The sequence below is a fragment of the Aedes aegypti genome, chromosome 2, assembly GCF_002204515.2.
Source record: "Aedes aegypti strain LVP_AGWG chromosome 2, AaegL5.0 Primary Assembly, whole genome shotgun sequence".
In the NCBI taxonomy this organism is placed as follows: domain Eukaryota; kingdom Metazoa; phylum Arthropoda; class Insecta; order Diptera; family Culicidae; genus Aedes; species Aedes aegypti.
The window spans coordinates 201,402,188-201,421,446 of NC_035108.1; the positions used below are offsets into that span (position 1 = coordinate 201,402,188).

The following is a 19,259-nucleotide window of genomic DNA, read 5'->3' on the forward strand; positions in this document are numbered from 1 at the left end:
TTGTTTTCCAAATTTCGCACAAAACTTCCTCACCAGGCAGGTTTTATTTTGCCCATCATGATCGGATAGATGGAGCAAACTCGTACGCTCCCAACAATTAAGAGTCAGCATTCGAAGTGCATTGTATAACAAGAGTGGAGAGGAACGTTGGCTCTAGCCAAATGCATATCTTTCATTTGACAGCTCTTGCTTACTGCGAAGCTCTGCAAACACACCATCATGGTCTAATCCACAGGTGTACTAAATTCACTCGGTCTGAGAATTGTGACACTTGAGTGGGGCACACTTCCGTATAGGCTAGAGGAAGTGGTTCACCTAGCATGAATGAGGGATGAACTTATCGCTGAGAAAAAGTAGATTTTGTATGAAATTTGACAAGTATTTGAATGACAGATTCATCCTTGTTCATCCACTTCTCCTAGCCTATGAGCCCCACGTGTTTTGGCCCCGCTCTGGTGTCACAATTCTTCGACCGAGTCAGTTTAGTACACCAGTGGATAAGACCATCGACTTATCCATCGGTGTACAGTGATACCTCCATGAGTCGATGTTCCATGACTCGATATCGACTCATGGAACCATACTAAAAACATAATTTCATGGTTACTATGATGGTTCCTAGAAGCAGCTTTCCAAAGAATTGCTGTTCCATGACTCGATATTTCCATGAGTCGATGGTCCCTTCAATATCGACTCATGGAGGTTTCACTGTACTAAATTCACTCAGTCCAAGAATTGTGACACTTGAGTGGGGCACGCTTCCGTATGAGCCCCACGTGTTTTGGCCCGCTCTAGTGTCACAATTCTTGGATCGAGTGATTTTAGTACATCGATGGATAAGTCAATTGCTTTTGGGATAAACTGGGCTTGGTTGCTCCGTCAACGTAAGAGCATGATTTCGCTTTCCTGCTAAAGACAACGAGAGCTGTCTGGAAATGCTCTTCTCCTAACCGAGAAATGGAAAAAATGCTCTTCCCCGAACTAAGAAAGAGGAAAAACAATCTCGTTCTTTGGAGCACTGTACTGAAAAAAATCTACACTTCAAGGTCGTGTGTTTTACTTACAGATTTGGGCAATAAGAAAACCCACATGACTCGAGTGTGGTAGCCATATGGATTTCATCATGGATTTCACAATATAATTACATGTGCATCTACATTAGATTTCCGTGTGACGTAAACATGAATGTCTAATGTGTCAATAATGAAAACCAACTGCTTTGCGTATTGAATACGAAATGTAGTGGCTTTAGATAGCCATGTGTGTCATAACATGAATGTCGTGAGATTGAAAGAAGAAATTTGGTAGTAGACCCTTGCTCCCCAAAATGTGGATTCGAGGCACCTCTGCTTGTCGCAAATTCACTTGAATGTTCTTTTTTTCAAACAAGTGAGCCAGAAACAAGCGGAGCACCGCAAATCCATTATTTGAGAATCCCGGGATCAGCATATTTCATTTTATTTTATTTTATTTTTTTATTATTTTTTTTTTTTCATATATCTCGCGTAACAATACGAAAGGGCCAATCCCCAGATTGTTTGATTTGAAAAAGTTTGATGTGAATATTTTTCATTGCATTTTATATTTACAGTAATACCTCCATGAGTCGATGTTCCATGACTCGATATCGACTCATGGAACCATACTAGAAACATAATTTCATGGTTACTATGATGGTCCCTAGAAACAGCTTTCCAAAAGATTACTGTTCCATGACTCGATATTTCCATGAGTCGATGGTCCCTTCAATATCGACTCATGGAGGTTTCACTGTATTTCCGAGTATTAAAATCACTCCGACTGATTTTTGTTTGGCTCATTAAGCGATGATTTGCTGTAACCATACATTAATATTTGAATTTATTTTGAAAAATGTCAAAAATGTGAAAAAATATGTGCCTATATAGGAAGCTGGATCCTATTCTTGGCACTTTTGATTTACTTCGACAGTGGGTTTTTTTGAAAGCAACAGAGCTCATATTTAGAAACAGTGTGCGTCGTACTGAAGCGCATCTTATTGCAAAGTTTGTAGATCGAACAATACTCGAGTGTGGATGACCAAGTAAAAGCCCCGAAAACCAAAATAAGTGCATGCCTTCAATACTGTGTGGTGAAATAGTGCCTGATTAATGCAAAGTTGATGCCCAAAAACCCTACGATCGAAAAGGTAAAATGATGTGTTCAATTTCACAATCAGACACTAATTTTGATTCCACAATGCAAGGTACCAGGCTTTAAAACGTACAAGTGTTCACAGCCCACGCTAATTAAATCCCATTGACGGTCTCTAACCAGGTAAAAAAATACCGAAATTTGGGCACGTCAAACAAATTTCCTAATCGTTCGGAACATAAGGCCTTCACAAGGTAACATATGAACCTTTAGATCCGCTGGGAGTGAACTAAAAAGGTCTACCCTCAATAGAGGGCCTTTTATTTCCAGCTTCAAGTTCAAACACCGATCCTGCTGCGCCGGAGATCACTCTAAAAGGGCCCAGCATTCCGGCGCAAAGATCTACAAGCAAAATCTTCATTCGATGGGTGGACCTCCTCGTGATTGCATCCAAGCTATCAGTGTATCAGGGCAGCGACATCGGCGTAGTGCGACAAGAACACCTGCATCGGTGCGACACGTCACTTTGTGCCGTGCGACAAGAAGGCCCGCGACATCAAGGGCTGCGCGACATATTTGGCTTGCAACGACACTGGATGCAAGTGATGCGTCAGTGTTAGGAGGTGACACGACATTCAACAGTGCATCGGATGTTGCAGACAAGCGCAGTGAATTGTATAGCAGACATTGACAGTAGCCACAGTGAGTGCAGCGGATCGGGATGACCGCGCTATAGATTGTCGAAAACGGATCGGAATGACCGCACTATAAATTATTTGTATGGGGATCAGGATGACCGTGATGAACTGTTTGCAAACAGATCGGAATGACCGCGCTTTGTTGAAAGCGGATCGGGATGACCGTGCCCTAATTATTTGTAAGCGGATCGGGAGGACCACGCAATTTACAGTTCTTAAGCGGATCAAGATTAACGAGCTATGAAATGTCGGAAGCGGATCGGGAGGACCGCGCTAAATCCAGGACTGCACAGCAACTTGCTAGGGAAGGTTCCCAATTTACGATTCAGACCAGGGGTCCTGAGAAAATCTTGAATTCGATGGTAGAATCAGCTAAAGATTTAGGGCTGGTGATTTTTCTATTTGGTTGCGACAAACTTGTGAAGAATTTCCGAACAGTTTATGCAGGATACCAAGGGCAAAATACAGATGGAACACTCTCCGTATGAGGTTTTCAAATAGGTATTATGAATGGAAATCCAATAAACTGTCTCAAACTTTCTGGACAGTGCTTTTTGGTTCTTACCTTTTTCACAACTCTGCACCTAACTCCGTGCAATAACTTTTAGTAACACTTCAGCCTACGGTAGAAAATCCGTTCCATAAAACTCTTTCATGGTATATGTTGGATTATGCACAGATTTTATGCAATTTCTACAGAATGTAAACCCTTAATTATTTTGCCAAAAACTCCTTCTGTTTTTCCAGTACAGAGAACATAGAAGGAATCTTTTAAAGGTCTCTTGGTGTGTTTTTTAATGTTTCCTCAGTAAATTCGCGAAGCTTCATTTGGAAATATTCTAGAATCTTTCCAAAGAACTACTCCGGGCAACCCTTTCAACGATTCCTGGAAGCTCCAAAATTTCCTTGAGGATTTCCATCAAAACTTCGTCCAGAGTCCATATCATGAACTTTTATTTATCATTGCCACTTGAAATTCTTGCTGGCTTTCCTTTTGGAAGGCTGCCAAAATTTTCACCAAGAACGTTTTCAGGATACTTTCCTGAAAGGATCTTTGTAGAGTGTACTGATGGATTACACCAGGATTTTTCAGTTTTCAAGTTATTTCATTTTTTTTTTCAAGGCATTACCTGAGAAATACTCTTGCATTTGTCAAAAGATTTTCCAGAAACGCGTCCATAAGCCTCGGAAATTTCCAGTATAAAATGAACAAATGTGCACAGCCCTCACTCTGGAAGCACTGATGATGGTAAAAACGCTTTCTACGCGCAGCACGAACGCGCGTACGACCACTGCCCATGCTACGATGCCAATGTCATAGGAGATCTAAACGCTCAGGTTGGACTGGAGGAGGAATTCAGACGAACAAAAACAGCCTCCAAAAACATGACCATTCGTAGCACCTACTTTGAGAACAGCCTTCCATACCGATTCACCTGGAGATTACCATAGCAGACATAATCACAATCCGACCAAGATCTGATTGATGGACGGCACTTCTCCGACATTATCGACGTCAGGACCTATCGTGGCCCTAACATAGACACTTACCACTGTCTGGTAATGGTCAAACTGCGCCCAAAACTCTCCGTCGTTAACAACGTACGGTACCGACAGCCACCCTTGTATGACCTAGAGCGGCGTAAGCAACTGGATGTCGCAGATTCGTACGCACAGCACCTCGAGGTTGCATTACCAAAAAAAGATGAGCAATTACCGAAAGAAGGTGAGCCGGATGAAGCCCCTCTAGAGGACTTCTGGGGTACAGTAAAAGCAACCATTAACTATGCAGCTGAGAGCAACGTCGGGTACGTGAGACGAAGTCGACGGAACGATTGGTTCGATGAGGAATGTAGGCAGATTCTTGAGAAGCAGTATGCAGCGCGGGCGGTCATGTCGCAGCGAGAGACCCGACAGAACTTGGAACGTTATAGATGGAAACTGCAACAGCAGACCCACCTTTTTCGGGAGGAAAAACGCCACCTGGAGGAGACGGAGTGCGATGAGATGAAACGGATGTGGTAGTTGTATCAGAAGCTCAACGCATCCTGCAATGACTTCGTGCCGCGAGCCGAGATGTGCAGGGATACGGATGGGAGAATTTTGACAGAAAAACGAGAGGTGGTCGAAAGGTGAAAGCAGCACTTCGACGAACACCTGAATGGCATTGAGAGCGCAAGCAATTAAGGTCGAGACAACGGAGGAAAGTCTTCGTCAGTACTGCGGACGATTGAAACCGGCTTTTGGAAAGTACAGCGCTCATCAGCTGACGAACGAAAAGGGCCTATGACTGAATTAGCCGCCTTCAAAAATATGGCCATTCGTAGCACAGGCTTCCCTACCGATACATCTGGAGATCACTACAGCAGACAGAATCATAAATCGCCCACGTTCTGATTGATGAACGATACTTCATCGACATTATCGACGTCAGGACCTATCGTGGCTTTAATAACGACTTCGACCACTATCTGGTGATGGTTAATCTTCGCCCAAAACGTTCCGTCGTTAAAAACGTACAGTACTGACGGCCGCTCCTGTATGACCTAGAACTGCTAAAGCAACCAGAGGTCGCAACTGCATACGCACTGCACCTCGAGGCAGCATTACCGGAAGAGGCTTAGCTGGATGAAGCCCTTCTTGAGAACTGCTGGAGAACAGTGAAAGCAGCCATCAAAGATGTAGCTGAGAGCAGCGTCAGGTACTAGGAACGGATGCGACTGAACGATCGTTGGTGCGATAAGTAATGTAGACAGATTCTGGAACAGAAGGATGCAGCGTGAGCGATCAAGCTGTGGCAACTATCCCGGCAGAATATAAAACAATATAGACAGAAACGGCAACAGCGGACCCGCCTCTTTTGGGAGAAAAAACGCCGCCGGAGACGGAGTGCGAGGAGATGGAACAACTGTGCCGGTCTCAAGAAACATGTAAGTTGTATTAGAAGCTCAACGCATTCCGCAACGGCTTCGTGCCGCGATTCGAGATGTGCCAAGATAAGAATGGGAGCATCTTGATAGACGAACGTGAGCTGTTCGAAAAGTGGAAGTTGCACTTCGACGCACACCTAAATGGGGTTGAGAACGCAAGCAATTATGACCGAGACAAAAGAAGAAATGCCTTCGTCGGTACTGCGAACGATGGAAACAAACCAACTCTTTGAGGGAGGTCAAGGATGCCATTCACCAGCTCAAGGACAATAGAGCTGCTTGTAATGATGGTACCGGAGCTGAACTCATAAAAATGGCTGGCTGGAGACGCTGCTCGTTTGTCTGCAACGGCTCAAAGGCACTATCTGGGAAACAGAATAGCTACCTGAAGAGTGGAAGGAAGGGGTAATATGCCCCATGAACAAGAAATGGGACAAGTTAGATTGTGAGTACTTCCGGGCGATCGCCATCCTAAATGCGGCCTACAAAGTGTTATCCCAGATCATCTTCCGTCGTCTGTCACATGTAGTGAACGAGTTAATGAGAAGTTATCAAGCCCGATCGATAACGGGCTCGATCTTTACTGTAAAGTTTGTGTGAAGATTTTAAGTGAAGATTCCAGATCGTTTGAATCCCTCCGGGGACTACGACAAGGTGATGCACTTTCGTGCCTGTTGCTAAATATCGCGCTGGCAAGTGTTATTCGGAGAGTCAGGCTTAACTGCCACATTTTCACGAGATCCAGTCACTTTCTATGCTTCGCGGATGATATGGCCATTGTCGGCCGAACCATGTACATGTTAGTAGCTGGAGCCGAGCGTGACAGAGCTCACCTAGAAACCATACGGGATACGTCCGAGGTGGTCGACGAGTTCGTCTACCTTGGATCCTTCCTGACAGCTGATAATAATGTTAGCCATGACATACGGAGGTGCGTCATCAGTGAATGTCGGGCCTACTATGGCCTACACAAGAGGCTGTGGTCCAAGGTTCACCCTCGCACCAAATTTATTTATTTATTTATTTATTTAGATATACCAACAGGCCGACAGTGGCCCCAATGGTTCTGCCCTAATATTAAAATACTTAAAAGAAACATACATTGCTTGTCAACAATTAAAATGAACCTAACGATAAACAGAGAGCATGATTTACTAAATTTCTCTGACTTCAGTCAGAACATCTGAGAATAGGCGGCGTAATGTAGTCCGGGGCATGTGGTAATCGAACTTAGATGAGACACGGTTAAAAGTCCTTTGAATTCCATCGATAGCGGTGTTCATCCCGTAGTTTGTTCTGCGCAATGGAGGTCGTAGCATTAAATTATTCCGAAGTGCTCGAGGTTGAACGTTGAGGTCAATTTCGTGGAGAATCGCTGGACAGTCTATTCTGTTTTGAAGAACGTCGGCGGCGAACATCGCTTTCGAGATGTCTCTTCGTGTTCGAAGGGTCTCGATGTCGATCAACAAGCAACGGCTTTCATAGCTCGGCAAACGATAAGGATCTCGCCATGGTAATCTGCGTAGTGCGAATCGAATGAACCTCCGTTGAACCGATTCGATGCGTTCCGCACCATTAAGGTAAATTGGACTCCATACAGGTGAACTGAATTCAAGAATAGGACGCACTAACGAACAGTACAGCGATTTCAAACAGTGAACATCGTTTACTTTTTTACATAATCGCATAATGAAGCCTAATGTTCTCGATGCCTTATCGACGACGTACGCTACATGCTGTTTGAAGGTAAACTGGGAATCCATGATTACTCCTAAATCTTTCACATGGTTAACCCGGCATATCTCCACATCAGAAAAGGTGTACTTGAAACGAACAGGCTCTTTTTTCCTGGAGAAAGAAATCACCGAGCACTTGTTTGGGTTCACTAGCATCCGGTTTAGATCGCACCACCATGCGAAACGATCTAACTCATTTTGCAGCGTAATTGCATCGGCGGTCGTGCGGATTTGCTGAAATATTTTCAGGTCGTCTGCGAACGAGAGCTTAGGCCCTTTCAACACATGGTTCACGTCATTGAAGTATATCGAGAAAAATAGAGGTCCGAGATGGCTTCCTTGTGGAATTCCAGAAGTTCCTACGAAAACATCCGACTGAGAATCCCCTATGGATACGAGCATCCGTCGATCGGTGAGATAGGAGTCAATCCATCTCAGAAACGAACCGTGTACTCCAAGCTTCTCAAACTTAGCGATCATTATAGCGTGGTTTATCTTGTCGAAAGCGGCGGATAGGTCGGTATAGATAACGTCTGTTTGATTTCGTTCTGCCAAACTTGTAGTGATATGGGACGAAAGACACAACAAATTTGTGGTTGTCGATCGGCCAGGCATAAAACCGTGTTGTTCTTCGCTCAAATAGTGTTTACAATGAGAAAAAAGTGGCTCCATAACGACAAGTTCGAACAATTTTGATACTGCGCATAATGATGTTATACCACGATAGTTGTTGATATCATATCGGCGACCTTTCTTGTACACTGGGTACATATGAGCGAATTTCCAGCAATATGGAAAGACGCCGTTCGCTAGCGATGTCTGGAACAAGTGGCGAAGAGGAGACAACAAACAGCTGATGTTATTTTTCAGAAGAATCGCCGGTATTCCATCAGGCCCAGGTTTACATGTAGATTTCAGTTGACGTGCTGCTCGGATGATCATGGTGTCGTCCACGGTGAAAACTGCGAGTGACTGTTCTTGCATTGGAACGTTTCTTGCGGCGAGCGAAATTCGTTCTGTTGATAGTTGTTCGTCGGCGAAAATGCTTGAGAATTTAACGGCAAACAGTCGACAGATATCGTCAACTTTGCATGCTGTTTCACCATTCAGTTCTAGCGACGATGGAAGGTCAGATTCTTTGCGTTGCTCGTTGACATACTTCCAGAACGATTTTGGTCGATGTTTCAGATTCCTTTGTACCTTATTCTGATAGTTTAGATAGCAACGTTTACTGACTCTCTTGTATTTATTGTTGAGCCGCACGTAATTAGTTTTGGAAGATTGGTTGCGACGTTTCGTGTACTTCTTCAATGCTGCTCGTTTCGCTGTTTTCAGTCGTTTAAGTTCGTTTGACTGCCATGGTTGTTTCTCGCAACGTATCACTTTTTTTGGGACGTATCTGTCAATAGCGTACAGCATTATATTGGAAAACGTTTGGGACGCAGATTGAATGTCGTTACGGTCGAGATAAACGTCCCAATCTATGGTCAGGAGAAAGTTGGCCATTCCTTCGTCATCGGTGTTTTTAAAATCGTAGTATACTTGTGATTTGTGGATTTTTACTGAACTGCTGAGTCGTTGATTAAGCGTTAAAATTATAGGTCTATGATGAGGAACAAATTTAACGAGAGGAGCAGGAGCAATGGACACTATTGGAGCTGCGTCTTGGACGCTCACAAAGCAGAGATCTAAAGTGCGGCTGTTTTCGTTGATTACATCACAAATTTGCTTCAGGGTCGCTGTACTGTAGCTGTCAAGTAAATTCATGGCATTTGGATGAATCACTGATCGCTCCGGGTCAGGATACAAGAAACCACTATGGGACGCCTTCCACGCTATTCCTGGTAAGTTGAAGTCTCCCAGCACAATAATCTCGTCAGTTTCATTTCAGACATAATATGCCAGATTGATTGAGTATGAGCATCGATCATAGAGATATCGCGTATACGATCAGGAGGGAGGTAAACGACGCACAGATAAACGATACATTCACCGAGGTTGATGGCAACCCATGTCTGCTCGACGCATTTCCATGTTTCACTCTCAATACGTCTGCATTTCAGCTTCTTGTTTACAGCGATGGCTACGCCTCCACCGACGGATTTCTTACTATTGTTGGGATTACGATCACAGCGAAAAACTTCGTAATCGTGCCCAAATACTTGGCAAATGTATCATGTACAAAACGCTCATAAGGCCGGTAGTCCTCTACGGGCGTGAAACGTGGACGATGTTCGAGGAGCACCTACAAGCATTTGGAGCCATCGAACACCGGATGCTTAGGACGATCTTTGACGGTATGCGAGAAAACAGCGTGTGGCGGCGAAGGATGAACCACGTTTTGGTCTTTTGGCCAGAAGCTTGATCAAAGCCTGATAACATCTTCAGCAAGTTTTCGGAAAAACTTGTGAGATTCTCATCTAATTAACTCCCTTGGTTAAACCTTGACTAAGGCTCAGAAAAATAATTGACGAGTTTTTGGTGATTTGTGAGATACTTGCGCAGATTCCTTGTGAGGCCATTTGATGAAATTCTTGTTCGACTTCGCCTTGTGATGTTTATAATGAAATGTATATATTATGTGGCAATATTCAGACATATCTATCAAAGATATCTTTCCCATGGACTCAACAATGTCCATACTCAGAATTTGCTAAGAACTTCACCAGAAACCATCACGAATAACGCATTAATTTCGACTTGAAAGATATTTTATAGCTTAGTAGCTTGTTGAACATGTTTCTGAAGCTTGATGACGATTGGATACCATGCATACACCTAAATTTCAGCCAATAACCATCCCGACCAGGAGCTCTTCACAGAAGCAAAATCAAACAATCAGTCGCTGTTGATCTGTTGTCTCAGTTGTAATGAATGGATCGTTATTCCTTCGCCAGTAGAGGGAACAGGAGGCGTTTCCCAAAGTGCGCTACCCTTCCTAAAGTTCACTAGTAAACTCTGCACCATTTTCGTCACTAATTTATTGTATATCTCAGTACGGATTTGATACGGGCATATATATAAAGTTGATTTTTTGTTAAGTGTGTTGTCCTCTCGATTTCGCCTTCTTCCAGTCGGTAAAATGCTTCTGGCTGCTGCTTTCCCTAGAAACAACACAACACGAGAAAATTTGCTGTGGGAGGAGTGGTTCTGGTAAGGGGATGTAATTGTCTTCTACGAGATTAATCATGCTTTATGTAATGTAGAGCAGCACTAAGAGAGGGGGAGGAGGGGAGGGCTGAACGGTTGGGACGGGGAGGTTAACGGAAGCAGGTTACAGTGACTAAGCGAGCTATGGGCAATCAACTACTAACAGGAATTTTTATCTACTTAGCTCTGTCTACTGGACAATCTACCATTGATAGCGGAGCTTATTGAACAGAATTGGTTTGAAATACCAATTTTCGGAACTGAAAAGCAATTGAAGGAAGAATAAATGGGGGGGTAGGATGGTACTCCAGGGTTTGGAGATTGGACGAGGAAGGGACAAACCAATCAAAAGCATGCTCGTTAAAAGGTGGGTTCACTTTCGTTGGGCTGTAGTCCTTTCATGTTCTTTTTATACTTGTTTGTTCAAAACTATATGCTATATATGCGATTTTTTTTCGTTAAGTATATCGGTGTTTTTTGTTTTGTGTATAGGTTTAGGTATGTTTGTTTTGTTAAAATAATTATTTTCAAACTGATATGATTGAATCAACTTTTATCCTTTCGCGTCCTTCCATTTTTATGTGGTATTCTATTCCTAGTAGGTATAAGTGTTTAGTATTTTTCGGTTTAAAGAGATTATATATAACGAGAATATGAATGTACAGTATTTACACGATCTAAATGCTCGAATTAAAGTTTGGCAATAGGGTTTAGGTTGCAGGTGGTGGATTCGATGGAAGAGGAACAAGACGTTATCATAAAAATGGTGACTTTTTCCCTGTAAGAAACGAAGCTTCAAACTTTGAACCAATGGTACCTTCCCTCTCGGTGGATGATGGAATTATGAAAGAAACCCGATCAATCTCCTCGACAACTATTGTTAGATTACGACATTGATTTGATGTAAATAAATTTCTTAAAGTTTTTCGCATTATTTCCTAATTATTAGGTGTTAAGGTACTGGTTTGTTTCAAATTCCACTCGCTCATTAAGCATCGACAGCTCTAATCACGTGGTAGTAGTAATTAACTTCGAGTTGCACATCAACAACGGAAACACTGAGAACAATAGTGCCACTAAACAATCGCATCTCGGTTATTGTTTTACTGAGGTTGATGGATTTCAACAGACAGTTTTACAAGCAAACATCGAGAATGGTGTTTCTTTTATTTATGTCTTTTTTGTGAAAAATCATCGAGTAACTATGCCAGATTTCATATTTTGCCAAACCATCCAACGGCCTGTACAGCTGTACATAGATTACAATTGATTGGCAGCTTCTGCGGGCAGACTGTAGGTGTCACTAGCATCGCTTTACAGACGTTCGATTATACACATTCATGTTTTCGGATCAAACAGGTTCGGAACACAAAGCTTCGCCAGCGTCGATAGTGGTTATAGGTTAAAATAGTCCGAGTTGTCACACAAATAAAACATTTAAATCACAGCCCATTTGTTGAATTACCTAGTTTTTCTTTTTTTTTAATTTGTTGTGTTACTTTTGTGTGAATTCAGAGGGATCATTGCGATTTTGACCAACGGGAAGATAGCATTGGTTCGGAAGAAAGCTTCACTTTTTCGTTATCACCGTTGAAAAATTGTGCGCGTAACTTTTATTTGATTCTCGCTCCTAATGTTTAAATGATATCTAATCCAACAAAGTAATTTCTGCGCTTCTATGTGCGTTGTGCTCCAGTATGGTCTGGGTTAAGAGTTTCTAAAATCTGCTATACGGTGGTATCTGCATCTGATCAAAATTAACGTTAAGTGATGGAAAGCTATCTGTAAACAAATTCTTTGTGTGTGTTCGTGGTGTTTCTCCTATCGAATTCAAATCATTTGTTCAAATTTGTAACCATGACAGCAAATTGTTTAGTTAAGACTCGACATTCGAGTTGTGTAACATATTCAGAGGTCTCAGATTTTCAGTGGTAACCATTGAAACACCATATTTGGATTGAATAACTCATTGCACGTATGTAGATGACAAATTATGGGAAAAATGATAAAAAACATACGTGCTCATGTGTGATTTGAACCCACGACTCCGCTTCACCAATTGCTGCTGAGTTACTTCATGACTCCATAACTAAGTAGATTAGTTGGTAAAATACTCTTCTAGCATACAAGATTAATGGATTCGAATCCCACCTGAACACGTGGATTTATTTTCTTCACAATTACACTCACAATTTGTCCATCTTTACATACATGCAATTAGTTGAATAATTGATTAAGCATGCGAATTGGAATACCGAACAAGTTCTATATGTACCAATATAACATATTTGGATTTAGATAAATTGTTTTATCAATTTCATCAATTTAGTTTCAAGCGAATGTTGAATCGAGTAATTAAATTTGAGATATTATTTATAACAAAAAAAAAACGTTGTTGAAGCATTGGATGTGTCCTGGTGAAACATAAATCCAACACATAACACCTCAATACAATAACTTTATCTCTCATTCGAAAAGATATTAATTCCAAAAATAAAAAATCACACCGTCTCAGTGCGCTGACGAGACCTTCCATATTGATGCATAAACCACACTTAATCCTCTCACATTTCTAATTAAAAGTATAAAGATTATCCTCACCATGGAACCCACCATCCTGCAGCGCAAATTTTAATATACACATAGTCCCGATCTAAAGCGGCAGCCGACTTGGCGAGCTCCTTCTCGGTTCGGGGATAAAATTCCTTCCGCCACTACTGGATATGAGATCACACTTACCAGCGCCTTCGAAATGAAAGACTTACGGCCATGACGGTTGGATATAAAACAAAAAATAAGAACCGAAGCAGTCATCAAACGGGACGGGCTATTTGCTGTGCAGCGTTGGGGTTTTAGGATAGAAAACTTGGCGACTGGAGAACTCTACCTCTATTCTCTGTATTGTATTCTCCCAAAGCTGCGACTTGTGATGATGCCACGCTTTGCCGGGGAGGAAACCTAATGACCATAAACTTACACGGTTCCTTTTCCTGCGGGTCTAGAGATAGAAGGGTTGACAGATGCTGGAAAAACTGAAACTTTGGGAAGGAGACGGAGAGGCGCCCTAATTTTACGGGTTCTAACTTGACTAGTTTGGTTTACTTTATTCGTATTTTTGCATTCAGTTCGAACTAGATTATTTTCTTCATAGTAAATACATGTTTGCGGTATTTTTTCAATCTTCGCTAACGTGTTTTTTTTTCTGGCATTTTTAACCTCTCTTTACAAGTTTATCTCATTTTTTGGCTTTACTTAGCTGTAGATTCATCTCGAATGAATGTAGTTTTGTTCAATTACTTGTTTTGGTGGTTAATTAGCATATAACGCGAAGTTCACGGGTCTCTATTAGTTGGGTTTGTTGCAAGCTGAACTTTACTATCTCATTTGTATGTTCATCAAATATAGTCAATTAAACCTAGTTCATTTATTACAACTCTAATGCTTCTAACAAATTTATATTACTAAGTAGTAAATTCGCTCTTCTAAGAAGACAAGTCGAAAAACAGTTAAACGATATTGCACTTAAAAATCACAAAATTATTTTATCGGAGACGGAGATGACAAGGAAGATAGGGATAGGACCAAATAACTTAAATTAAACTTGGTTAGATGTCTAAGAATCGAATAAATTAATACTGAAACAGGTAAAATGATGCTCTAATGGTGAAGATAATCAAACAGCGAATAAATAAAGCCGAAACTTAAAAACAATCAAACTACCTTTAAGCATTCTACAATGTCGTTAGACGTATAAGATTAAAAACTGAGCTTCAAATATGAGCTCTAAAAATTTCTAATTCATTTCTCTAGGTAATGTTCGATCACTAGGTTTGTATCATCCCATACTTTAATATTTACGTTTTGCCGTGCAATGCAAATATTGTGACATTGGTATGTGTGTATGTTTTGTGTGTGTAAAGGTGTAAGTAGATGCGTCCTTTTTCTTCATTTTATCAATGTAGGTAAATTACTTCTAGCTAGTATACTAAGTAATGGGCAATTTCATACCGGCGTTTCGTTCGCTTACGGCCGTCCTTTTTTTTAGCTTCGCCCTCATGCGCTGTAAAAGAGCACGTTTCTTTGTCCTTCTGTCGGTTCACAGTCCAAATTTTCCACTTAGGTCATCCCCAATCATTTGCTCTATTACGTCGCTAGTGCTGTGAGTTTAAATTTAAATACTCCTTTTTTATAAGTTCTGTTTATCTAACTTCCTATATAATGGTATGTTTGCTTAGTAATGTATATAGAACTTCAGTGGTCTAGTGGTTAGGTTTAAATTTAGTTGCTCATACGCGATAGTCCTTTACCATTTTTCCTCATTGAATTTAATGTGTATGATCTTAGTTTGCACAGTATCCTGTTGATAGGAAAAGTCCTCTCCCGCTTTACGTGTGTGGGTGTGCCAAATAGTACGCAGCTCTCCTAAGACTAACTCGAACTTCCGTGTCTAGCACGTGAAAACGAAAAACTTACTTTACTTTTAATCTTCCTGTTTTTGGTTGCGTCCTTTCCCCGAAATGGCACGATAAAAATGGTTCAAACCAAACAAAACCCTCTCTTTCTATCTCACCTAAATCCTGCCTCTTCGTTACGACCTAATGTATAAATATTCTTAGGAATTGTATATATAATATATGTTTTTTTGTATCATATATCTATTAATTTACATAGCATGAAGGATTTCAACTGAGAGATATCTCCATTTCTTAAGTGTTATTCAATGGGTTCGGTTCTAGGCTCATTTCACGTGCTCTCACAGAATGATTCTAATCACACACTGTTTGTCAGTTTTCGGGAGGACTTTTCAAACTGAAAACTTTGTGCATAGATAAAAAAAATGGCTTTTGGGGGGTTGGGACTGAGAGGTGATGTCCTTCGATGGAGAATGAGCACGATGAGTGGGGGGTTTGGTTGAGGGGTAACTTTTCTAATGACTTTTATGTGGTTTGTGGCTTTTGACTAGAGTTGGACTTTGTTCTGCGCCTTTCATACCGCACGATTGCTGAGAAGGTTGCTGTTGGTGGTGATGGTAACTGTAATGGTTGCTCTTAGAGGGGAGACGATGTTAATACCTCTCGCATGATTATAGCATCCAAAAGTGCGCCATGTCAGTGTGGTAGTAGCTTACAGTAGACAGTTTACTGTATTTCTTAAACGGTTTTCGGATTTTCTGATTTTTTTTGCATTTTTTTCACTTTTCATTAATTGATGATATAGTGTTTCGTTTTTTCTAGGGATTAACTTCGTATTTTAAAGCTTCAGCTGGAGGTGTCGTCAATTGAGAGAGAGGAAGAAAAAGTAAAAGAAGCAACAGTTAGTCTAGTTTGTGGTTGCTACTTTTGGCGAATTAAACATTTAATAAAATCAAACGAAGAATTTTTGAAGTAAACTTACCAGAAGCACTCTTTAAAGCGCTTTTGATCTCTGATTGTTAATAGGGTCGGTTGGCGTCTTTTGGTCTCTTCAGCTGAACTTTCAGTCTTTTCATACCAATCTGAAAACCATTCATGGCTTGGATTGCAGCTTGAGCGCTGGCAGGATTGTCAAATGACACAAAACCTGTTAGGATGAGAGAAAATGCAAGTATTTGGTTTATATTTTGGACGCTCAGGTTCATGTACAATGAGAAATATTACCCCATGATCAAATTTGAAGTATCATGCAAAATTTGACCTCATTTGGATGAATATTGAGACTACACAAGCCCTTCAAGCATTATTTGAAAATTACTATAATAAATACAATTCTTTCATAGAGGTGATCATAGTTTCTACCTCTATGAGGGTTGATATTGTAAATGTTTGTTTTTTATTTTTACTGAGATTTCAGTTTCTGTAATGCCGAGATTCTCAGTTATACATAGTAGCTGAAACCTCTTATACAAACCGACTACTGTGCGAATAGGGCTTTTTACGGGCTCCGTAACCAGATTAAGTCCCGTAGCCTGCAGTTGAAAACAAAATTCGCGCTATATAGGACACTAATCTTCCCGGTTGCTCTATGAAGCCTTGGCGTTAAAAGAGGTCGATCGTAAAGCGTTTGGAGTTTTTGAGCGTAAAGTGCTGCGAACAATACTCGGCGGTAATTAAGAAAATGGCATCTGGCGTTGGCGCATGAATCATGAGTTGCACCAAGTATATAAAGAAGTGGATATTATCAAGCTCATAAAACACGGCAGGTTACGTGGTACGAATGCCAAGCAAAACTAATATTCAGTAGAAAACCCGGACGAGGCCGTCGGCTTCGGGGTAGGCCACGCTAACGTTGGATTTTTGCAGTAGAAGAGGACTTAAGGGCACTTAACGTTCAGGACGACTGAAAGCGATTGGCTCAGGACCGAGCCCAGTGGAGAAGAACTATCCATTCCACGTAGATTCAACGTAGCGGATTGTAGCCCATCAAGTAAGTAAGTAAAAAGGGTTTTTTAGGCTTGTTTCACATTTCAACAAAAGTTAAAAAGTAAAAAAAAAATTCCCTGGAAAGTGTTATATTCCTTAGCTAGATTATTTCATCCTATAAGAGCAAAACTTCAGATCTCCCAAGAAAAAAAAAACTAGAAAAAATAATCAAAGGATACAGTTCCGTACGTAAACGACGATCCGTTCGCAAACCCAATCGAAATGTAGTGGAACACTCATTGAATAAAATCCCCGGCGTGACCCAGCCTGTCTACGATACTGAGATCGTGAGTTATTCTAATTGACGTGAGTTCCACCAGTGATTATTCGTGAGAGATTCGCGCCGGAATTTCCATCATTATCCAGGCACTCACCACTCAACAGCGAAATGCAGACGCGTCGCGTATGTTCCATGCGCGTCTGGAACACGCCTCGCGCTCTATATAGAACGCGTGTACGTTGATATAAATACGCGACCGTTTCGACCGCATACATCAGTATTGGTTTAACCATCGCACGAATACAATCAAATTGATAATGCATCTTCGAACTGTTTAGTGCAATACCTATGAGTAAATGAAGACCCGAATTTAGTACTTCTTCTTATTCTTCTTGGCATTTACATCCCCACTGGGACAGAACCGGCTACTCAACGTAGTGTTCTACACTAGACTGGCCCTAAAACAAAAATGTTGTAAAACTCAACGGGGCACCCCCTAGATATGTGCCTTAGGGTAAGAAAAAAGCGCTCACAAAATTTCAACTCGATTGGTTGCTCCACCAGCTGGCGCATTCAATTTGAAGTTTGTATGGAATATTCGTTCCGAATATATTGAGAATTGACCCAATGTCACTGTTTCGTTCCGTATACTAGTTGATCGCGTTCAATTGAGCCCAGAATGATAAATACACTAGTTGATACCCTAATGAACATAATAGCAGAAGGTTGTATCTAGATTTAAGCTCGTTTTCATTAACATTTCAGTTATTGAAAGTTAGGCTTAGATCAGCCTCCCGTACAGTCACATATAGGCATGCGCCTTGTGCAGCAGCTCGCCCAGCGTCATAGGTGGCTATGATGCGCTTAGTGGCTATGTTGAGGAAATACATAGCAGTATAGCATGAGCTTAGCAAATCTACTTCAAATAGTTAAAACACCAACTTGATCAATTTTAACCATGATACAACCTTCTACAATATTGTTTGCTATGGTATCAAGTAGTGTTTTTGACATTCTGGGTGCAATTGAACGCGATCAACGATTTTCCTGAACCAAACATTAGATGATGCGCTAAATCCCATATGTTTGAGCTGAAAATCCCATATTAACTTCAATTTAAATGCGCCAGCTCATGGAACGACCAAATTAGCTGAAACTTTCAGGAAGTATTCTTCTAACTCTAAGGAATAATTCTAGAGGGTGCCCCGTGGAATTATACAACTTTAATTTTCTTTCATACTAAGCTGGGCCAGTCTATTCTACACGCTAACATGAAAGTACCCATTAATGGGTAAAAAGTTCCCATTTTCAAGAAAAGTGGTTTAACTCATTTAAAGAGTAGACTCGACTTACTCATTAAAGAGTATTCGCTTCGAACTTCAAGAAATGGGTATTTATGACTCTTGACCTCTGATATGGACATGGGTAATAAAACCCCATTATTTTATGAGCGAAGCAGTGGATTGAGATTATGATTAAAGCTTTGGTTTAGAAAGTTCCATATAATGAATAACAGCATAAATAACGGAATTAATAAAATACACCGTGCATTTATTTCATAATTTAACAAAACAATAATTCAACATGTATATGATCATTTAGCAGACGACCCAGGTACCGTCAAGCTACCATTCACCGTGCATTTAAGAAAAATCTGCACTTCCAAAAATTGTATAACTTTTCCAAATAATCTAAAGCGTACTAGAATACCACTACGAAGCGTACATTTATATAATAATTCAGGGAAAAATCTAAAACTAGTGATGCACGACAAAAAAATACTCAAAAATTATGTTTACAAATACCATGTTGAGGTCGCCTCGTACCGTTCTATGTCACCATTTACCGTGCACACTAGTGCACCATTCATCGTGCGTATAGTTTTCGTCATGATTTGATTTTATATCTTGAAAAAATGTTGTAGGTGGAACAACTATGTTGCTAGTAGTGTGCGTACTCATTTTTAAGAGTATTCAAATCGTTTTTGCAATAAAAGTCATGGAAAGTATAAAATA

The 19,259-nt window shown here is 40.9% G+C and overlaps 1 protein-coding gene across 6 annotated transcripts in view; it reads right to left on the minus strand.

Annotated features, from left to right (window-relative positions):
* Positions 1-10,653: 10,653 nt before the first annotated feature.
* LOC5579195 (CUGBP Elav-like family member 4) overlaps positions 10,654-19,259 on the minus strand; it is a 599,629-nt gene continuing 591,023 nt past the window's right edge. For all 6 annotated transcript variants that reach the window (XM_021843727.1, XM_021843722.1, XM_021843723.1 and 3 more), the window contains 2 exons: positions 16,021-16,185; positions 10,654-15,888 (listed from right to left, as the gene is read on the minus strand). In XM_021843727.1, the coding sequence (XP_021699419.1) occupies positions 16,058-16,185 (128 nt within the window). In that variant the 3' untranslated portion in view covers positions 10,654-15,888; positions 16,021-16,057. The remainder of the gene's footprint in view (positions 15,889-16,020; positions 16,186-19,259) is intronic.